The sequence below is a fragment of the Rhineura floridana genome, chromosome 20 (assembly GCF_030035675.1).
Source record: "Rhineura floridana isolate rRhiFlo1 chromosome 20, rRhiFlo1.hap2, whole genome shotgun sequence".
Taxonomy (NCBI): Eukaryota; Metazoa; Chordata; class Lepidosauria; order Squamata; family Rhineuridae; genus Rhineura; species Rhineura floridana.
The window spans coordinates 1,149,215-1,172,600 of record NC_084499.1 but is presented as its reverse complement, the minus strand read 5'-3'; the positions used below and the strand labels follow the sequence as shown (position 1 = coordinate 1,172,600).

Below are 23,386 nucleotides of genomic sequence, written 5' to 3'. Positions count from 1 at the left end.
ACTACAGCTAAGCTTTGAATATTGTATTTTTAAGCAGCTCTCAAGCATTTGGGAGTGATTTGACCCTCTTGAGTTTGCCTTTCAACTTGAAGCCAGTCTACGTCAGGGTAGTTGAAGTCACCCATTGCTATAACATTTCCTAGTTTGGATGCTTCCCCAGTTTCATGTTTCATCTCAAGATCACCCTGGGCCTGGGGTTTTGGCCAGGGGGAGGATAGCCTGCCCTAGTACTAAATTACTCTCAGTGCTCAGTATCACCCCCCTCACTCCCCACAGTGACTCCATGGAGGAGGTTGCCCCTTTTGGTGTACTGCAGGTTTTGCAACCTTCACAGCTACTGGCTCCAAGAGCTCTGGCTTTAAAGAAACCCTCTCTAAGGCACTATGGAATGAACACCCCATTCATAAACATTCACACAATATTTAACACATAAGAACAAAGGACATATTGGATGTGTGAGCTGGCTGTGGGGTTCAGCAGCAAAGGGAGCAGGATGTCAGCACAAAACAAATGTTATTTTAACTCTTAGGCCAGAGATGGAGAACCTTTCCAGGTGCATGCATGTGCGCACTCACTGTTCCCCTCAGGGATGCATTCTCTTGCAGGGGAGGGGAGAAGTGGTTGGGGGGCATGAGCATGTAGTGGGTGGGTCATAGTGGGGACAAACACACACGTCCTCTTCACACTGGAGCCTCTGTCCCACCATTGCAAAGGACTCCTTCCGCTCCAGGAAGTACAGCACAGCACTCTGGATGTCCTTCCATGACCCAGACTATTCTTTCCTAGGCACAACCTCAGGACCTCTTCCATTTTTTAATTAATTTTTTTTTTGTCCTTACTTGTTTATGTATAATCAGAAGGTCCAAGAACCCGCGCAGCTGCTTGTCCACATCTCTGAAAGCGGCACAGCTAACCGTGAGGTGATGCAGGTCTCCTGACATCCCATAGGCTGCAGAAAGAAGACACATATTTGTAGCTGGAGCCAGGCTAGGCCATCGGTGCTCATACCCAAACCTAGGCCTGGCATGTCTTCAAGTCTGCTTGCTCTGGATGGGGGCTGGAGGCAAACTGGGGACTAGAGATTGATCCGGAGATGGAGGCTTGGCTTGGCTGGAGTCTCAAGTGAGGCAGATGGAAGGTCCTGCCTGGCCAGGCTCCTCACATTTAGAGCAGGCCTGGCCAATCCAGCAGCTTCATAAAGCCCGCTGGTCACAAAGGCCGGTGTTATTTATTGGAGTCATCAGTGCGCCTGAAATGGAACAGGCCTCTGCCCCAAGAGGCTCAACATGTGAGATTCGACACAGGGGAAAACAACAGAGGAAGGCAAAGGAAGGTGGAAAATAGGAGAAAAACCACACCTTTATTAAGGTTAAATGTGCTTGGGCTTCATTAGGGTAGGGAACAGAAACAAAAGGGTGAACTAAAGGCTTCACGGAAAAGGTAGGTTTGAGGAGAGATTTGAGGGAAGGAAAGGCTGTGGCCTCATGGAGGCACAAGAACTATACAGACCTCAGAAGAGCCCTGCAGCAGCAGCAGCAGCAGCCGCTGGGCCAGGCTGGAGGGGCCCACCTAGCCCAGCCTCCTGTTCTCACTGTGGCCACCCAATGCCCCAAAGGGAAGGAGCCCACAAGCAGCACCTGGAGGCCAGAGCAACTCTCTCTCCTGACTGCCACTCCCAGCAACCGGGATTCAGCGGCAGACTCCCTCTAACAGAGGAGAGAGAAAGAAGCCATCCTGGCTACTAGCCACTGTTAGCCTTATCTTCCTCCTGGCGGTTCCAGGCGAAAGGGGCAGCAAGGGAGAAAAGTGGCCGAGCCCTGTTTCTCTTTGGCACTGGAAGGTCTGAGGCCCAAGCATGTACAGTTCACCGTAGCAGCTCATTAATCTATCGTTACTATTATATCACTTTTCCAGAAAGTGGAGGACAAAATTTAAAAATACAAAAACATAGAGATTATGAACTATGAAACACAGAGTGACATAAGAAACTGCTAAACATTAGCATTTCAAAGCTGCAGACAGAGAAGCATGTAAGAACAGTAGATTTAAAGCCACACCCTAAAAAGGTGGTTGAAACAAAATAAAAGGCCTCTGAAGGCCAGCCACAAGAAACTCCCACAGCACTAACCGCAGTGGTGGCCCGTGGCTGTGCATCAGTGAGGCAGTGGAATCCGCTGCAGGGTTTAGTTTGAACTTTAAAGGAACTGTCCAAGGTGCTTTCAGCCCCCTTGACATGGAGCCACCCCTGCAAACCCTGCATTCCTTTGACGGATGTTCCCATCTCCAGACACTAGGCCCAAGCAGCACAATCCCTGGTGGCACAAGGCCTTGGAGGGCACTAACAGGCTATGCTCACCCATCGGCCCACGTCCTTCCTGGCTTGAGTCAGCCAGAGCAGCTACATGGCAGTCGGAACAGCGATTACCTAGCTTTGTGATGCCTGGATCAGCAAAGAGGGCCTGGAAAAAGCTGGCAAGCCTCTGCTCCTGCCCTTCCTGTCTGAGGAGCTGCAGTATGTCCAGGAGAAAAACCCGATCCCGAACAGCTAGCTGAACGACCGAGACCCGAGGCTTCCCTCCCACGGCACCGAAGGATGGCCGCCACTCCATGTCAATCCCAACAACCTGGCCAGGCTGCAAGAGAAGGAACGTCAGAGCATTAGGTGCTCAGTCTTCAGAGCTCATGCGGTGGCAGGCAAGGCCTGAGGAAATCTGAGTTTAAACCTCACTTAGCTCATTTGGTGACCCTGGGGCATTGAGCAGCCTAACCTACCTCACAGGGTTGCTTGAGAATAAAATCCCGCAAAGGGGGGGGGACCACATGCACCATCCTAAACTCACTGGAGGAGGTAGGATATCAAAACAAACACAAATGCATTCATCTTAATCCCCAAATTATGGCTAGCTACAGCTACCGTCACTGCCTCTCAGCCTCATGAAAATCCTATTCATAGGGTCGCCATAAGTCGGAATTGACTTGAAGGCAGTACATTTACATTTACAGCTACCCTATGGCAAGGAAATGGCACATGCTCAGGAGACAGCAAGAGGCTCATTGTGCTGGAAACAGAGCCGACCTCCGATCCCCATTTGTCCCTTCTGGATTCTTACTGCACACCACCACCAGGGTGATTTCCCCCCTGGAGATTGTCTCCCACTCTACAGACTCTTCCTGTATTAGTCTCTCTCCCAAGAGTGGGAGTGGGGCCTTGCATTCATACAATATTGGATTTTTAATCCATTGCTACAAAAGCCAAGCCCTTCAGGACGAGACTGGCTATATTTTTATCTATTTTAAACATTTAGATCCTGCTTTACCACTTCTTCCCAAAGCGTTGAGGCGACTTACAATCCATCACACCACTTGGATGTTAGGCTTCTGAGTTTGTCCCAATAACAATAAAATAAACATGAAACACCAACAAAGTGACCAGAAGCCAACGACCATTAAGAGCCTGGAAGAACAAAACCATTTTTCACTTGGCAGCTAAAAGCCAAGAAAGTTCAGCGCTAAGTAAATATTCTAGGAAGGGGGTTCTATCCTCTGAGCGACACCTCCAAAAAGCCCTTGCCCTGGTCACCACCTGCTTAACCTCTGCAGACATGGATACCCGTAAAAGGGCCTAGAAGCCATCTCAGCTCTAAGAGGTCCATCAATCAATCAATCCAAAGAAGATATTAAGGAAGAAACAATGTAACAGAGGAACAAAAACGCAAGAAATGGTGTCGGGGGGAAGTTAGGGACACCCACCTGTAGCACGTGCTGCTTGCACTTTAGCACTTCTTCCCATGTTGAAAAGAAAAGGACATCCTTCCTGGGGATGGGGAGCTGGTAACAACCACCCTTCTTCCTGCCCCCGCAGTCGCTCGTTCTCTGCTCTGCAACAGCTTCTCTACACAGAGACAAAGTCACCACCTTCTTTAGCAAAAACAGGAGGTCAGGAGGACATCCCAGTGCTTTGGACACAAGTGGGATACGCTGTGCTTTTAGACTGCCCTCCCTCCAGAATTCAGGTTCCTAAGAATCTCACCTTCCCCTCATGTCTGCAAAGGCATGCTTGAAAGCAGATGAACAATACCTGTTGCAATCTCAGAAGTGGCTGAATCATTTTTCCAGCATCTGGGAGAAGGAGCTTCATCACCTTGCAAAGCTCAATGCCCCTGTTGCCCCAGACTAGCAAACCAAGGATAAATTCAGCCAAAGAGCAAAAGCTGCTTAAGACATGAGGTGCAACAAGAGACATCATGAACATATGCAGGGCTTGTACAGGCCTCAGGATTGCTTGGGCACCTAATTTTCAGTTGTTTATTTCAGTGTTAGGAGGCAGGTTGAACAGATTGCTGGTGGAGGAGTCATTTTTGAATATCACCCTAGGTCTAAAAAACAAAAAACAAAATTGCTTTGAAACTAGAAAACTAGCACAGAGAGCACTATTCTCCTCATGTACTAGATTTCTGATTGCCATCATTTTTATTCCTTATACTTTTAAAACATGGGGAACATTAAAAATTGTTAATCCCCCACCTACAGCTCGAAGCAGTATAATCCATGCTAGCACCTCAAGATTCTGGCATCTTGCTCTCCTGCATAGGAAGGCCAAATCACAATATGCCAGATCCACACGGCCACTTCTGGACTTGGGTTGCACTTCATCCTTGCCCCCGTTCTTAGAGAGGCCAGTGAGGAGGGCCTCCTCTGATTCCAGGTCTGGTAGATTTAGACCTGCGAGATCCCACTGGGCAAGGTGATCTTGGCCTGAGATCTTCATCACACTCTTTGAGGCAACTGGAGACTGTATTGCAATAGTGCAGCCCTGACCAAGCAGTTCAGCCTGAGGAAGGCCAAGCAACGCAGGAGGAAGAATCCAGCTCTTTCTAAAAACACACTCACACACAAACAAGCATGAATTTCTGGCTGGTGTCTTTCCCACACTGCCTGCATCCCATGGCTTATTATTTGAAAAAATATTTGCTAACCTTGCGTTTAGGGGAGCATGTGACTAATTCTATAGGGCAGCGGTATGGGGCAGGACAAACATTCACTTGCACAGAGGGTCTGTGCGTACACGAGACAGTCAATATTTGTGCAACCTTTGTACAATATTTAGCAAAGGTGTGTGACAACATCCCCCCCACTTGCGCATCTGGGAAGATCCTGGATGGAAAGCAGTGGGAATCAGCAACCGGACCAAGAGAGGAAAGCTGGATAAGAAAGTAGCAGACCCTGGAAGCAACCCTGGCGCAGAGCTCAGCAGTGCTGCACAATCCCAGAAAATGTGCTCCTGGGTACAGAATAGGACCCCTGAGGCTCAAGCTTTTCTTCCTCCTCCCCCAACATCTATTACATAGTTACAGAGAAAGAACACACACAGAAAATTATATAATTCCATTTCCAATTTCAATAATAAACACAAAGTAAAAGGGGGTGGAAGGCTGAAATCCAAAAGTCCAAAAAATAGTTATAAAAGACTCAAGCCTTTCATTGAAATGCAGAATTCAAGCTTCTAGACCATAAGGTACAGACAGGGCCAGAGCCAAGCATGACTGGGCCCCTTGGGCACCATAGCTCAACACTCCCCCAAATACAGGTGGAGTGGGACTAATAAGCCTGCCTGCACGCCACACTTACCTCTCGTGTTGTGTGAATGACATGTGCACTTAGCGTGCATGCCTGCCATCCACCAAGATGGCGGCGCGGGCTTCAGCAGCACACACACCATTCATAATGAAGGGATAGGTGGGCATGCACGCGGGTTTATTGAAGCCCATGCTGTCTGTATTGCGGGGTGAGTGCCTAGGAGCTCCCTCTCTGCAATCTATGGCAGGGTTGAGTTGCAGGACCTGAGGCTTCCATGGATCATGGAATGGAAGTGCCACCTTTCCACCCTAAGGAGGGGCCCCTCTGGGCCACAGGGGCCCTTGGCCAGGGCCCAAACTGGCTGTCCTCTGGCACTGGCCTGGAGACAGAGACCTGCTTGCCATTTCCACAAGCCTAAGAGACCGGATTATTATTAAATTTATTATTACTATTATTATTATTTGCATTGGTCACTGTATTAAAAAAAAGTCTCAAAGTGCCTTAACAAGATAAAACAAAAATGGCTAAAATCAATTAACAAAGAAAGGAAAAACACACAACTCCTAAAACCCTGGCCATGATAGTGCCAAGCATGTTTCCCAGGCAAGTGTACAAGATCACCAGTGGATAGGATGGTGGGGGAGGGGGGGTCTCCTCCAGGACCAGCAGAAGCAAAACTCAAAGATAACAAAATAGGCAAATGCTAATTTGCATCCTGTATAATTTGGATAATTTTCACACCTCTCCTGTTGCTGGAATTTCGGTTGTAACCACTGTAACAGGGGCAGAAACCTGTTTCCATCACTTCAGCTATTCTATTTGGTGTCAGCTTGAACACTTATGGGTTAACCACCAACAGCAACAAGTGGGACCTACAACAAAATGAATTAGAGCATACCTCAACTCCTAACAGGAGTGCTCTTGTTTTCTGGGGGTCCCAGCCAGCCACACCCTCCTCTCCAGGCTGCGACATTTCCCCCCACCTCCACTTTAGAGGTCTGTTTCTGCTTCTTTGGAGGGGGAGTTTTACCTCCTTAGTACTTCTGGAAACCGCAGGGTCCCCCTGAACAAGCACTCCCTCTAAGGCCTCCACTTCAGTTCCAGGTTTGTTGGGACTCACCACCTGAGTTCGCTCTTAGAGGCAGCGATGCCAGCAGGATGCAGAGTCCGGCTCCTCTTCAGGCAGCATCCCAGCAGCCTTGCTCTTGAGAGCAGCCTTACTGGCCCTGATGCTCCTACTGGGGTAAAGAGCCGCCCCCCCCCATCTCCCTCTTTCTCTACCTCTCCTCTGCTGTGAGCTTCGCCATCTCCTCTGCCACGCCCAAAGGCAGGCTGTCCTTGGGAAGGCTGTAGTGCAGGGCCCACGTGGCTGCAGCGCCAAGGCCACAGTAGCGAACCAGCAGCTGGACCAACTGCTCTTGCAGCCACCGATTGTCCTGGATGGTGAACTGCAAAGCAAAGAGAGAGAAAGGCAGAGGGAGCAGCTCAGCAGCCAGAGGGACATCCACACTGAGGAGAGCTGTGTTTGCTAAGCTTTGGGTGCCGGGGGCAGGGGATTGATTTATTCTGAATTAAAAGGTCGCAGTGATACCAGGAGGTGAAAAAAGTGCCCGACTTTGGCACGCAGGAAGTAGGACACACTTGAATGTCCCTCGCCATGTCAAATGAAGCTCACTGCATGAAGAAGAAAAGCAGCACATCTTCCCCAGCCCTCTCCCTGTTCTACTAGATTTCAACTTACAAGGAGCAGTTGAATGCAGGCAGGCATTCACAGTTGTGGAACCGTCCTCCCCCCCCCCCCAGAAACACACCTGCAGGTCTGATGCAGCTCTGTCCATTCTGCCCGAGTAAACACAGCCTTGACCAGCCCTCAGAGTGACAGGCAGGCATCATCCTAGCTGAGTGAATATGGACTTCTGCCCTCTCCCTTTGACCAGGGCTCAGGGAGGGGATGGTGCCCTCTCCTCCTAAGCCTCATGCATCTTAACCATTCATGCGTTTCCCACCTTCCTTCCAGCATGGAACTCACCCAAGTGCAGCCTGACTTAGAGGGGCCCCCTGCGTTCTCTGCCCCACCCTTGGGATGATTTCATGGCCCATACAGGGGTGACCAATGTTCCCCAGTGGCTCCGAGGGACACAGAGTGACACATGCCTCCCACGTGGCAGCTTCAATGCACCTCTCCACTTCTCTTTTGCCACACCAGACCACTGCCACAGGTCTGGAAGGAAGGAACCTCAGAATGAGGGACACCAAACCACTCACTCAAGAGGGACAGGACTTTGTCAGGGACACACTCTCTCTCTCTCACACACACACACATGCATCCCGCCACCAGTGGGCTACTCAGCAGACCCATCCCACTTCCACATGCCCAGGATTCAAGCCAACACCTTCCCCTGCCTTGCCTGCAACTGCACCAAGCCCCATCTCCAGCCTCTGGGCCCTCATATTTATTTATTTATTACATTTATATACCGCCCCATAGCCAAAACTCTCTGGGCGGTTTACAGTAATCATCACCATCACAAGCAAACCCTCAAAAAAGCCCCAAACCCTCATAGTGTTATTAGATATATAATTTGTGAAACACACACTCAGAAAACGGACTTGATAAGTTTTTTTTAAAAAAACTAAATTTTGTTTCCACTTGAATGCTAACCAGGCTAAAAGGCAACCCGGCCTTTAAACCTGGTGGGCTAGGAAGCTCTCAGGCCTGGGAAGACAGGCATGGTGCTGCCTAATGGTTGCACTTTCTTATTTCCAACTAACCATGGTTAACATTTTGGCTGCATCAATGCTAATGTTAGCTAGAGAGTTTTCCAAACCACTTCTAACTATGAATGAAAACAGAAGCCAACCATGCTTAGAAAAGGGAATTGGCACATGGAAGGGATCTCCTGAACTTGAGAGACTGGGCATTAACTGGCCTTTAGCACACATTTCAAACTATAGTTCAAACCAGGGGGTGCCAACCTTTTTGGACCAGAAGCCACATTTCAAATTTGGAGAGACTGCTGTGGGTACCAGTCACAAAATGGATGCCTGGGGCAATGGATGGCATAACACAAAATTAGAGAGAAGTCATGATGAAGCTTTCCCCATAATTGTATTTCCATACTATAAACGGCTTGAAGTGTTGGATTTCTGCCTGCCATGCAACTGTTAAAGGCACAAGGACCCTGTTTCCCTCCAATGCCCACCCTAAACCAAAGTCTAGGCTACCATCCTCTACCCACTTACCTGGAAGTAAGCGCCATTAAAACACACAGAGACTTGCTTCAGAGTAGACATGTACACCATTGTACTGTAAGTTCACTATACAGTGAATTCTTACTGAGTCCCTGGTCTTTAGCTCCTGCAAAGCAGGAGGCCTGCCTAAGCCTCTTTCCAAAGTTCTCACATTTGCCTTTTGGGGGGACTGGGGTTCCTTAACATTCACCCACATGGGTATTATGTGGTAGTATTTGCAGAAAATAACTTCTAGGCACTACCTGATCTGAGGCAAACCCAGCCCAGGAAAGGTGCATCCTGGTTGCTCGGGAAAAGGGAAGGGCAAACTATGGAGATTCTAAGGACTAGAGGAAAAAAAGACAGAAGCAGCAAAAGGGCAAAACAGCAGCTCTTTAAGACTCCTGGGATTCCTATTGCCTGGTGTCCAAACAACTCACTTACCAATCTCAACTCTGGCTGCACACATCGACTAATAACAGACAGGCAGGAGTAGGCAGGCTAGCTCTTTTCACAGAAATCACTTAGGAGGGTACCTGCACATTTTGCTCCATAACTTTCTTTCTAAGAGGGCTCGAGACTTTCTTCTTCTTTTTTAGACTGAAACCTCAGATTCTGTGCTACCCACTGGGAACACCGCTGAAGGCCTGGTGCCCATGGCCAATGGGCTGGTGACCCCCAGCCTAAACTGATGCCATTGCGGCAGTGGCGGCAGGGGCTTTCTTGGCTTCCCATCCATTATGTCTCCTTTAGGATCAGGGAGAGAAGACCAAACCTCCCTCTTGTGCGGGAGTGTTAGGAAGCTGAAACTGGAGCTCTCCACATCTGCACCCCTCACAGTTGCATTTTGTTTTATAGGTTTAGCACCAGAGGGCGCAAACGCTGGTTGGGCAGCATTCCTCACTCTCCTGTGGGAACATTGCCTCCTGCTCCCTCCAGATCTGCTGATGCAGCAGAGCTGAAATACCACCAACAAATGTTGTGCAACTGTCTAAGGTCTCAGAGGAGCTCCAAGCTGAGCCCATAGAATCAGAAGTCTGTAAGGGACCTCACATGCCTGTGCTCTCCCCCACCCTCAAAATGCAGGAATCCTACACAAAGTCAGCTTTGGAGGAATTGCCTTGTGTTGCTCTGTTCATGAGCTTCCTGCGGGAGGAACTTGGCTGGCCAAATGCAAGACTAGATCAATGGACCTTGGCTGAATCCAGCAGGGCTCTTGGGACCCTGTGTGGTTATGCTGGGACTCCCAACCGCTGCTGGCCCCAGCCAGCATGACCAATGATCAGGAAGAATGGAAGCTGGAGTCCAACAACTTCTGGAGATCAGCAAGTCAAGGAAGGCCAGACTAGGAACAGAGAGGCTCGGGTTCAAATCCCTGCTTTGGACCACGTAGACCCCTCAACCTAGTCTACTTATTGCAAAGATAAATATTGTGAGGGGGAAGAACCTGCCACCCTGAACTCTTTGGGAAGAAACACGGGACAAAAAATGGAACAAGCCAACACCAGCTTAGATAGCTTCCTTCCTTTCTTAAAATGATCACATACGTTTATGCAGGATTCAGCCCCATCAAGGACTATTAGCCATGATGGGTAAAGAGGCTCCCCACGGTCAGAGGCAGGCTCCCTCCCTGAGGGCCAGATGCTGTGGGACACCGCCTCTCGCCTCCTGGAGGCATCTGGCTTGGGAAACTGGCCCTGGGCTGAGTGGATCTCTGCTCTGGCCCAGCACAGCCAACTCTTGATTTCAGAAAAACAGTCCAGGAGGCCCAGCCGGTATTTGACTTAACTCTCATGTTGGTCACCTGGCCAAATGTGATTTGCTCATCACTCCTGAGGCTGCTGCAACCTTGATATAAAAAGTTTATCACCTAAGCTGCAGAACAGTTTCCCCTTTTTGCAGATTCACACATCAGCCTGGCTGGAATTTGCAGCCTGCTTCCACTGCAACAAATCTGGCCATCACATTGTCCATTTCCCCTCACTCTCTCTGTATTTTTTTTTTTTTTACCCCGGGCCCTCAAGTGATTTATTTCCCACTTCAGCAGGAGTGTCTCACCTTTGTGTTGCTAAAAACATGTCAGGAATGAAGCCCAACAGCTATAGTAGCAGCAGCATTCCAGCCTTTGCACAAAGCTGGGTAGGGAGAAACACCACCATGCAGGAGGAGGAGGCGGTGGCCGCGGTAGCAGCAAGGAAGAGCAAGGCTTGCTTGCTAGGGGCATCCTAGAAGCTGCTATATACCGCGTTGCTCAGTCACTGGTCCATCTGCTCCTCAGGGGTCTCTTCCTTGGCCCTACCTGAGAAGCCACTGGGAAGAGACCCTAGGGGCTTCCTTATACAAAGCAGGTGCTCTGCCACTAAGTTACAGCCCTTCCCCAAAGCACAGTGCTGCTGGATACCACCAAAGCTCAGTCTTGCTCCTCACAGTGGCCAGCAGGAGGCCTGCAGGGAGCTGCAAGCAGGGCCTTCTAGGAGACAGTTCACAGCTCTTGACACACCCATCCATTCGTCAAACCCTTAGAAGAAAAATATCCGAGGGGCAAGGATTGGTAGCCAGGATCTCCTGCAACTTCTGAAGATGCTGAGAGTAGCAACTGGGTGTGGAAGGTTGTATGAGGGTGGCAGTCCTAGGGAAGGGGATTCAACTCTTTCCTTTGCAGGGCAAATAGTGGTTCCAGGAGTGGGGCGGGCAATTGGGATGAAGAAAATGGAGGGGGACAGGGAGTTAAATCCCTAGCAACATTGATCCAAATGGTGGAGGGAGTGAAGTGTCATTAATAAGGCTCTGCAGGGATTCCTCCCTGACATGCTGTTCTTCTAGGCGCACTGAGGGCATTGGGGAGGGTGGGGAAGCTTCAAATATGCAACCCCCCAACCACCCTGAAGGGAACAATCCAGGGAAAGGCTTGCCCCCAATGTCCTTCTGGTTGTACAAATCAGCCCTTAAGCCTCCCCAGTAAAGGTGCAGCAGACACAGCCCCTATCCTTCTCTCTTGGCCACTGTTTGCTGCACCCGCCACGACATTTGTTCACGTTATCTGCTGCTTTTTCAGCAGCTGCTCCTACCCCTCACCCCTTCTGAACCATGTGAGCTTGTTCTTTCCCACGATTCCGCTTCCAGGGCGAGGGGAAGTCACGTTAGGGCAGAAAGGGCTCACTGGCATCTCCATGAAACGCCTTCCACCGGATGTATCATTCCATCAGTAATCCTGAAGCATACAAAACAAAGGCTTCCGATGCAAATGAAACCTGCAATCAAAGCCTCCCTGGTCACAAGGTCACAAACCACGGCACCCTGTTCCCCCTTTTGACCAAATGCTGTTTACTGCCTTGCCGACAGCCCCCAGGGGCTAAAGGCACACATTTGGTCCAAAGCCTGTGCAAGGGTCCTGCAAAATGAGGATGGAGCCACTGATCAGCCTCCATTTGTCTCCTGCTTCCTCCAGATGTGCTTCTGCTGCCTCATATCTTGACCTGTTCTCAGCCTCATCACATCTCGCAAGCAACCGCCACAATCCTGCCACCTCCTTTATGTCACCTCTAATTTAACAGGCTGCCTTTGCACCAGCATCCCCCCCCCCCCAGCAGTTTGCTCCAACCGGAACTTCCGTGGAGAAACTTACTTGATATATTTATGCCTCACCTTGTGGGCTGTGGCCCTACAAGGGGTTGACTAAAACAATAGGAACATTCATAGATAAGAAATATAAGCCAAATTGTTTAAGCCAGTGGTTCCCAAACTCCTTTTGTCTCCCACGGATCACTTGGAATTTTCTGAGGGTCTTGGCAGGCCACTTAGTGATTTTTCTGCCTGTTGTAGCCATTGCAATGTGCTGCTGCGCGAGAGGCTGGATGGTTTTTAAACTGGATTTTTATTGCTTCTTTTATTTCTTATATATTGTATTTTACTGCATTAAATTTGAATTCCATGTAAGTAGTAAAACAAGCAATAAAAACACAATTTCAACTCAGTGTGAATATTTCATGTGATGGATGTGGCGTCTCCTGGCTTCAACCACAAATCCACAGACATGCTGCAAACCACCTGAATGAAGCTCACAGGCCACTGGTGGCCCACGGACTACAGTTTGGGAACCCCCTGGTTTAAACAAACTCTTAAAAACAAAAAAAACAGAACCAGAGTCAGTGTGAACAAAAACACAGCCCAAGGCCTGCAGAACTGCCTTCTTCAACAGGACCTCACCCATATGCCTGGCACAGCATCAGAGGTCCGCCCCTCATTTGAAGGGTGGAAATGGGGGGAGAAGGACCTTCTCAGTAGCACCTCAATTACGAAATGGCCTGTCCAGGAAGACTCACTTTGCACCTGCTTTGATGGCCTTTTGGTATCTGGCAAATTTTATTTTATTTCCAGGCCTTTTAACTCTCCATTTAATCTACACTGGTTTTATGCTGCTTCTACCTGCAGTATGGATTTTATAGTTGATCCTGTGCTAAGCTGAAGCAAAGCTACCTCAAACCATTGCTTGGTTCAGAGGGGAGGAGGCAGGTCTTCTTCCTTGACTCCTGCCCAGCCCACATGGTCAACTCGGGGCACAACACAGCCTAACTGACAGCTGCTTGAGGCAACCTGGACATTCACACCATTCAGTTCAAGAGCTGGCAGAGGACAGTGTTAGGACTGCTGCAAGAGGCTCTGCTACCAGAGGCAAAAGGCAAGGTGGGGCTCCAAGGAGGGCAAGCAAACTAGCCAAGGGGGCTGAGGGGCAGGCCACACAGCACACACAGCTTTGCCTCTGGCCACCTGGCCCCTGCCCGCTGCTCCCCACTGTGCCTGGCACCTGCAAGTGACTCCCGCACACCAATGCTGCAGTGGCATGGCAGTGGTGCTGGCTTGCATCACGTGTGTGGAACAATGGATGGTGATGCCTGCTGGAGCACTTGTCTAAGCTGGCCCCCGGCCTTTCTCTGCCAGCTTGCTCAGACGGGCCAATTCCAACAGCACCGTGTGTGACACGTTGGGAGAAGGGAATCAGGTGAGGCAGAGAGCCAGGCCAGGCCAGGCCCAAACAAGTGTGGAACAAGGAATGCCCAAGGTGGCGAGTCTAGGGGAGCTGCTATGGCCCCCCCTCCCCAGCATCCACCACCTGAGGCAGCCGCCTCACTCTGCCTAATGGTATGGCTGGCCCTGCAACAGTGGCTGGGAAATTCCCCCAGCTCAAAGGGGAAGGCGCTCCCTTGCTATGTGGAGACCAGCAACACTGGCGGCCTCTCTTACTAGGCTCGTGTTAAAGTTAACTGAGATAACACACAAGCCAAGGGTTTGGAACAGCTGAAGCTCAAATTCCCAGGCACTGTATAAATGCTACGAATTGCTTTAAAGTTAAGGGTGTGTGAAAGAGATGAGGTCGACTCTCCCAGGAAAAAAACAGAAAACACTTTCATTTGGAAATCCTTCACTCTTTTAAGTAAATGCCCATACTCTGTAATAATAATGAAATAGTAACACAGAAATAATAATAATAATGAAATAATTTAACAATGAAATATTATCAATGAAATAATAGTAATAATGGGATTATTAACAATAATTTTAGACAGAAAACAGCACTTGGGAAAAATGCCACGTAAATTCAAAATATTTAACATGCTTCACATATTTAACATGCTTAGTAATTCTAACAGCCACCCTGCAAGGTAAACTATATTTTCACCATTTTGCAGGCAGTGGGGTCAAGCACTGACAGCTTGCCTACAATATTTTTGAGAATGTGGAGTTCTGGAGCATATCACTTGAAAATGCAGGGTTGTGTGTTTGTTGGGGGGTGTAGAACAGACTAGGTCATAATCCCTGTATACAGAAAACTAGCACATGGCAGAGAAAGATTTGGCATAGCCGTCTGCCTTAACTCTCCCCAAGCCATGAGCAACCTGCTGTGCTACACTCCAGAATTTACAGCCCTGTTCTGAAAAATCTGGAGAACCCGGCACTGGGATTACATCTCCATGATCCTGGCTGCCGGCCCAAACAATAATGGGTATGTTTACAAAATGTTTAGCACATGGAATGACTAGAAAGGCATTTTTTGCTCTCTCTGCTGGTGCATTAAACTTCCTCGATGGAATGCTTCAGAGGGCAGAATGAGTGAACTCCAGAAGGCTGCATCCAAGGCTAGTCCTACTGCGAGTGATCTCAAGGAAAACAATGGACATGACCAACTTAGACCCATTCCTTTCAATGGGTCTGCTACTCTGGGTAGAAATTAGCTGGAGGCAACCCAGAGATCCACACCCTGACAATCTGGCCCAGATGCCCCTAAATCCATGATTACAACATCCCCCAAGAGAAGAGATGTATTCTTTGGAGTGAGGATGAGTTCCTGGTCTCCTGCCTGCTTTACATGGTTCTGTGTTCTCGAGAGCAATCCTTTTGCATCTATGCTGGCACTTCAGGACAATGATCTGCCTGGTGCAGTTCTGGCTCTGTGGTGCCAAACCAGCAAGCACTTCCACCCAGAGATATCACCTAGCCCAAGGCAAGGCATGGTCGGATGTCTCACAGACCACCTTCCACTTCAGAGAAGGACCCAAAGCCAGACCTGTGAGGAGGCTGCTATGTGGCAGCAAGGGCAGAATTCGGCACCCCTAGAATCTCAGATTTCAAGTTTCTATCCCTTATGAACGTTGACATATGCTGAAAAGCATGTGGGCAATCCCTCCTAAAATCTCAGAGGGGTAGTTTGGGAAGAGTGTCAGTGACCACAGGGGCTGAGATGGTACCTTACATCTCCCCTGTGACTAAGAAACATCAGAAAACATTTTGCCAACTACTACTACTAATTATGCAGAATAAGATACATTTTGCAAATCTGCTTGATTTGCATAATTCACGGAGGTCGCAAAATCTGTACTGCTGGGATGTAGAATTTTAGGCTGCAACTCAAACACCCTTTGCACTGGGCTGGTGGGGGAGTGACAGAAGACAAATGCATGTGGGCAGAAGTACCACTAGTAGAATCCTCACCGGTGATAGCCCACAAAACACACACACACACACAGAGGGGGGGGGCTGAGCCAGCCCAGGAGCATCCTGCCTGGGTCCTGCTGCTGTCGCTTGGTGCCAATCAGCCCTGAGCCAGCTCCATGTTGGTGCAGAAATTTGCCTGCCCCCCCACCCCCACCTTCTGCCAGGCTGGCAGGAGCTCCTCTGATACAGCCTGCCCTGCTGCTGCCTCCCAGCCAGGGTCTGGATTGTCCTGCCTGTCACTTTTTTTTTAAGTGTGGAAGACGTAATATTTGCATGGCTGGAAGTAAAACCATCCTTGTGCTTACCTGGATGTGGTCAGCCCAGTTTTCCTGTGTCATGGTTTTCTGAAAGAGAAGCCACAAGAGCAACATCCTTTTAGTCTTCTAGACACTGAAACTGCAGTGGCCTTTGTGCAAGCTCCCTCCCTTTGTCTTCCCCCCCCCCAATATACCTCAACAAATCTCTTGTGCAGCAGGTATTTCAGAGTACCCAGGTGCCTCTGGTTGATCACATTGGGGCACAGAGCTGGAACGGGGTGGGGAAGAGAAAATACAGATCAGGATGAATGCAAACACACAGGGGATTTGCCTTATTTTGCCACAATGGGGAGGAAGGTCTTCCACACAGAGACAGAACTGCTGAGGGCCCAAGGCAGCTCTCTCTTGCCCTCTGGCGGCAGCAGTGCGCAGCACTCAATGAATTAGCACGCTCTGAGGATATATTTAATATCCTGTTTCCTGGGAATCTCAGCTTTCTTTCCTTTCTTTTTCATAACAGCAGCTTCCTAGCTCTGATGGCTGAGAAGATAAGCTTGGAAGTGTGGGAGCAAGGCCTGAGGCAATCTCAGTGGTCAGAGGTGTCTGGATAAGCTTTCCAGGAAGGTCCTGGACCTGGTCAATCCTGGATAGGAGGCTGCCAGAGAACACCAAGGGCTCTTTCCTTTCCTTGCTGCTCAGTTTTGTAAGCTACTGTGAGTGTGACTGTGTCACTTCAGTCTGTGGTAGTATGGGGAGGCATGATCCAATATTCTTCCCCCCACCCGCGTGTCCATAAAAAAAAAAAAAACACACGCGGGTGGGGGGAAGAATATTGGATCATGCCTCCCCATACTACCACAGACTGAAGTGACACAGTCCAGGAAAAGTTCCACCACACCTCCACCTTCTGTTTATTTATTTATTGTACTTATATACTGCCCCATAGCCAAAGCTCTCTGGGCGGTTTCTTCTGACACACAACCATCTTAGCCTACCTGGATCTAGATGGTACTTGTCCAGGAATCGGAAGACCATTTTATTCAATGTCCTATAGTTGACCTTCTCTGGCCTTATACTGGACACACCTCGATACTGCCTGAAAGGAAGAGGACCAAGAAGCAAAGACAAAAAAGATCTGCTCAGAAACATGAAAGAGTTCCCACACTGGGCCTCACCAGTGATCAAGCAAACCTTGTATTCAACCTGCAGAGAACGGCCAACTAGATTGTTCAAGGAGGTTCAACAAACAATGCCGCACAGGGTTATTCATCTCCTCAGCAAGTCCCAGCTGCCTGGTATGTATGTATTAATAAATGTATTCTACCCTGTGTCCTAGGACGCCAGGGCAAGTTACAACTATAAATACATGAAGCAATCAGTAATTTGAAAAGAATTTAAAATCAACAATACGGTAAACAGAACACATATCAGTTTTCTGCAATCCAGGCATCCCTCCACATAAAAAAAAAAAGCAAGCCTAACAGAAGAGGCAGGTTTTCAGCCTGTTTGTAAAGCTAAACCATAAAATATAAATGTAGTAAGTAAACAAAAGAAAAAACAAACAAATATTGGTGCCAGCAAAACCTGGGGGGGGGGGAAGAGATGCATTCCACAACCCGGATGCTAATAACTGAGGATGCCTCTTGGTGGGCCACAGGTACAATTCCTCTGAGCACATAAACAATCTGGGCACTCAAGGGTCTGTGAGTGCTGCGATTCTAAAATCTCAGCTCTCTTGGAAAAATGGGGGCAGGAAGCAGATGTCTAGTCTTCATGGTTGTGAAGAAAGTGTCTGAAAACATATGGGCAGCCTGGTGAGATGTTGGTAGGAGGGGTGGGGGAGGGTGGGAATATAAGATTTCCAGTTGTCAGGGGGTGGAACTTTGATGCTCTCTCTAACCCTCCCCAAAATAAATTGTGCAAAATAGCAAGACAAAAAATGTAGAATTACACAGAAGGAGAAATCACGGGCATTTTTGTATCCAGAGTTTTTGGCATAGCATTTAGTTTATTACATCTTATTATTCCCAGGTTAGAAATCCTGCCAGCTGCCTAACCTTGTGATGTCTTTGATCTGAAAGCCAGGCGCAAACCACAAGTCCAACACCTGCAAGAGCTGCTTCTGCAGATCAGAATAGCCTTCCACATAAGAGTCGACAAGGTCCGTTTTATCTTGAAGCAGCAATGGAACACACATCTGGGACAGAGAAGAAGACTCATGAGAATTTGGGTACATTCACCTTGCTTGCTGAGCATCAGTTTCATAGCCAGCCGGAACTGGCCTGTGACCATTGGGCCACTGGCAACCAGCCATGCAGAGGATGGAAGACGCAAGCCCCCACAGGATTGGGAAAGGAGTTGAGATGGAGCACTGGGCTCCAGTGATGACTCCGGAGGAAAAGATGGGACTTAGGAAGGGGGAAGAGTACTCTTAGATGAAGTTCAGAAAGAGGCAACTGCAGGCCAGAGTCAAGCCGACAAATCTGGCCTGGAAGAGGCTAGCCCTTGCAAGAACTAAGTAAACACAAAGGCAGGGGAGGCAATAAGGGAGGCTGGCAGACTGGGACTGAAGCGGGGTGGCAAGGACACCAGAGGGCATGCTGGCAAGTGGAGAGGTCAGAGAGTTATGCACACACAGACAGAATCTGGCGGATGCTGAAGAAAGACTGAGAAGGATTTACACCCAGGTCTAGTCAGGAGACTAACTGGCTGCCTGGAATGGATGTAGGGTGCAGCCACCCAGGGACCTTGGAGAACCACATGGCTGCGTTTTCCTTACTACTAGAACTACCAGTGCGCATAGCAGGAGGCTCCACATGCAGCTCGCAACTGGTCCCAACAGGGGCTGAGCTGGTCGCGTGGCTGCCAGACACCTCAGGTTGAGCCTGGCAAGCCTGAGGCGTCCAACAACAAGCTCAGCCTATGCAGGGACCCCTTGCCACTATTCCAGCCTCAAGTCTGCTCCAGTCCAACATGATTTCAGAAAGGGCCCACCAGAACAGGCAGTTCCCTCCTCACCCCCACCGATGAACCATAATCCCCAGATCCCCCCTTTCATTTAAGAAAAAAAGAATACGTTTGTAGCATTTGTAGAACCTCTGAGGCAAAATATCCCAAATATCTGAAATAATGCCTCCTTCCCTACAGACCCTCTCGGGTGTTGAGATCAGCAGAGTGGGCCCTTTCGGTAGTTCTGCCACCCTCTGCAACTCGGGTGGTGGTGGCCTGGGAGAGGCCATTCCCTGTGGCTGCCTCTAAGTTGTGGAGCTCCCTTCCCACTGAGGTACATCTGGCAACTTCATTTTTGGTGAATGCTGAAGACGCCCCTCTTTACCTGGCCTTCGACACCTGAGATGTATATTTTTAGGACCCGCTCTTTTTTCTGTGATGTTGTTTAGGTTGTTTTTAACTGTTTTTAATTATTTGTTTTAAAACTGTTGTAACCCACCCTGGGTCCTTTGTATGAAGGACAAGAAATAAATTCTGATGATGATGATGATGATACGCATAGACACTCTTCCTCTTTTTGTGTGCGCACGTGTGTGAGAGAGAAACCAGCCTGCTCCTCCCACTTTCAGCCTTTTACTCCCCTCCTGGAAAAATTCACGTGGATGTCCATGCACCAGTGGTGACCATGAACCATTTGCCAAAACAAAAACACTGAGGGTAGATCTCTGGGAAACCTGAAGTTTAGACTGCACAGCCTTGGGTAGGGTTTGCCTCTAGTTTCATATTTGTACAACACCTAGGTGATTGTGGAGCTTTTGGATGAAGGTGAAACAACCTTGAAGGGTCAGCAGAATGGGGAAAGGGGCAGGGAATCCCAATTATCAGCTAGCTTCATCCAGGGGTGGGTGACAAGGGTGGGTTAAAACATGTGGCTTGCCACAGGCTTAAAAGAATGTGTGACTGACCCCCGTTAAGAGTTAAGAGGTCAACCTAATCCCCTGGTTTCTTCAGCAACTGGCACGCAAAGATCAATTTCTACAATCACCAGAATCAATTAGTTAATTTTTTTCCCTGGACTACCACTACAGACTGCAGGTTTGAGGGCGGATCACATGTTTCAATGCTGCTGTGTTCAATGCTGCACATAGGCAGCTAGTGTTTCCAGGAAAAGGCCAAACAGGCAGGCAGGCAAGCAAGCAAAAGGCATTTTTAAAGCTGGTATTTTGCACAGATTAAAGTTCTGCATGGATTTACCTTCTCAACCTCCAAGTCTGGCTGCAGTTTCAGTTTAATGCTCAAAGTGGCAGCCTAGAAGACATGAAAATATGGGGAAAGTTTGTGAAGAAGAATGACAACAACAATTGATAAGAAGTGCATGTAGATATGCACACACACAGCTTGCAGTCTACAAAAACAGGCACACTCCTGATTGCCACCAAAATCTCCCCCTCCAGGCAGTTCAAGTGCACCAAGAGGCCACAGTACCCCCATATATTTGAAATGTAGTCCTCTGTTTAGATAAAAACACAAACTATGAATATAGTTGGCTCAAACCACCCTACCAGGAGACCCTCTAAATACCGCTTACTATGAAAACCCTATTCATAGGGTCACCATAAGTCGGGATCAACTTGAAAGCAGTCCATTTCCATTTTCCAAGAGTCAGTTAACTGGGATCCATGCGTGTTTTTATATACACACACACATATATTTATCATATATACTAACAGAGATCTCAGTTTTCTGACTATTGGTCCTTATGTGTCCAAAACAGCACCATTCAAGCAGACTTGGAGGAATGTTAACATTTGCAGAAACACACACACATACACAAAAATCCCCCAGACAGCCCAGTGCCCCAGACTGAGCATGCCCAATAGCCATGGAATCCCGGCTGACTGCTGGAAGGGTTGGTGGAAAACCCGAGGCTCCGACAGTGGGTGAGTTCTCCTGCATAAATGTGTCTAAATCCCATTATATTATGGTGTGAGTGAAGCTGTCATCAGCAGAAGACACTCCTGTGTACTCACACTCCTGGACATGACTATGTGTATTCCTCCTTTTGTGCAAATGTACACAAACAGTAGCCCGATTTTATATTAAGCATCCTACACATCCTAGTCCATAAGACTGAAAGGTCGGCTTGAGAATGTGTCAATTGGAACGCCTGGCATGGACATATTTATTTATTTGTTTATTTATTACTGGCATTTGTTAGTCACTTTTTTTCAACAGTGGAACTCAAAGTGACTTACAACAAGAAAAGACACAAATAAAAAACACAATAATTGAAATAACATATAAGAAGAGCAACAATTGCAAAACAATTTCAAACAAAATAATACAACCATAATAAAAAACAAATAGCAAATATTGGGACCTGCTGGGCTAACGCTGCTCACCATACCATTCTTTGTTTGTTTCTTATTTCTAAAACATTTTTATAGGCAAGAGACGGGTGGCCAGACACAGACATGGCTACAGATACTAATTGTATTATTTTTATTGTACAAATGTATTATTCTTTTCTACAAAAAGAATGGTGCTTATTCCCAAGGGAAATGTAGTCAGTATCAGTAAACCCCATTTTATTCCTGTAGCTATGATTTAAGTGAGTTATAATGCAAAACTGCACATGTTCAGAGGTTATTTTTAAAAAAAAAAAATAGGGTTGACAAACTGTTTCTTGCTTGTTAGTTGATGTACCATATCAGGAATGTAGAAGCAGCTGTTAAATCTTGAATGATGATTAGGGCGGGAGGAGAAGAGAAATATTAATTGTATGCATTGTAACTGAAGTGACGCACATGGCCATCTGCAAGGAGCCCCTGTAAGTCCATTAAGTCTAGGGTCTACAATTACCTAGCTGTAACACTGCAGGGAAGTACTGTATGCAGAAGGAACACTTAAACATATTATCGCCTCCCCAATCTGCACTCTGACCCAGCAGTCTGATTCCCTTGTACAACTTAGTTCAAGATACTACCACTTCATTCAGTTGCAGGTATAGACTTATCCATACTGTTTCTTGCTTGTGTGTGCACGCATACACACACACACACACACAAACTCAGAGCTGACCTTGGGCCACTCAGTGTCCTACCTCCAGGGGTTGTTAGAATTAGCATTTATTTAAATTGCCCTGATAAGAATATAATAATTAAGAATAGATAATTTGATAATGTTTGGTTATAAGGAGCATTAGAAATATTTCCCCTTTGCCTTTACTAAATTTGAAAACCTTCAAGATATCACATTATTCCCAGGCTAGGCAGCACTAAATGAACATCATCTCTGAATAATCTAACAAATGAAGCAAGCCATTTTGATGCACCTCTTCCTAAGCCCGTCTCTGCTACCACCACCTGTTTAGAGTTTTAATATATGACCATTAAACAAGAGCAGAACTTTTGAAGCTGACCAAAAAAAAAAAAAAAGGTCCACACTATGCAACTGAAGAAAGTGCTCCCTCCTCCCAAAAAAACCCTGAAGCGAAATGAACGAGGTTTCCCCTCCCTGTTTTAAAGCAGTTTTTTTAAACCTCTATAAGCTGTTTAAAAAAATGTAAATAAAACAACTCAATGGACAATCAAGGGCATTCATGCTGCGCAAAGGCGGCTGCCACCCCTCCGACATGAAATATCGCGGCACATTAAGTCATGGGACCCCGCCAATCAAAGCTGACAGGGTCTGCAATGCACTTGCTGAGGGGGACTTAGCAGTATCGTGCGGCACCGAAGCACGCCAGACTGCTCCTGTTCATATGACAATGGCTTTTCTTCCCTAAAGGGGCCTGCCAGGGACAAGAGTCCCTTTTGTCTGCCCCATCCTTGCCCTGGGGAGTGCAAGAGAGGCCCATTCAAGTGGGCCCAGACACCCTTTGAAAAGCTGAAGTGTAACATAAGATGCGGATGAAACACTATCCTGCCTTCTGCCTAGCCCCTCATTCTTTCTGAAGCCTCGGCCTATTCAGGGGGCCATTCCCGCTGTATTAGCCCCGAACTCTGCTCAATTCCAGCATTGTCTCAGAAAAGGGCTCGCCGGCAGCCATCTTGGTTCCCTCAGAAAACCCTTCATCAACAGGAAACACACCAAGGGGAGGCCTCTAGGCAGGGTCACATTTAGACTGCATGCCTCCGAGCAGGCTTTGTCTCCTGTTTTATCTCTGTACGTTGCCTAGTGGATTTTAAGTGGTTTAAAAATAATTAAAAGCGGCCCAGCAACCCAGTCCTAGGTGGTTATCTGCCCCACAGAGCCTCTATCAGAACAGATTCTTTAACGCTCAGGACCTGTTCTCTCTATGCACACCTCATCCCACAAGCTGTAGGCATCCAGAGTTACTTTTTAGCTTGATTCCATGGCAGCAAATGGTTCCCAGGGCT

At 48.0% G+C, this 23,386-nt stretch overlaps 1 protein-coding gene across 11 annotated transcripts in view; it reads right to left on the bottom strand.

The window, feature by feature from the left end:
• EXD3 (exonuclease 3'-5' domain containing 3) overlaps nt 1-23,386 on the bottom strand; it is a 184,993-nt gene that overhangs the window by 117,129 nt on the left and 44,478 nt on the right. For all 11 annotated transcript variants that reach the window (XM_061603974.1, XM_061603978.1, XM_061603975.1 and 8 more), the window contains 9 exons: nt 20,259-20,312; nt 18,113-18,252; nt 17,051-17,151; nt 16,250-16,323; nt 16,104-16,142; nt 6,859-7,025; nt 3,751-3,892; nt 2,426-2,633; nt 840-949 (listed from right to left, as the gene is read on the bottom strand). In XM_061603974.1, the coding sequence (XP_061459958.1) occupies nt 840-949; nt 2,426-2,633; nt 3,751-3,892; nt 6,859-7,025; nt 16,104-16,142; nt 16,250-16,323; nt 17,051-17,151; nt 18,113-18,252; nt 20,259-20,312 (1,035 nt within the window). The remainder of the gene's footprint in view (nt 1-839; nt 950-2,425; nt 2,634-3,750; nt 3,893-6,858; nt 7,026-16,103; nt 16,143-16,249; nt 16,324-17,050; nt 17,152-18,112; nt 18,253-20,258; nt 20,313-23,386) is intronic.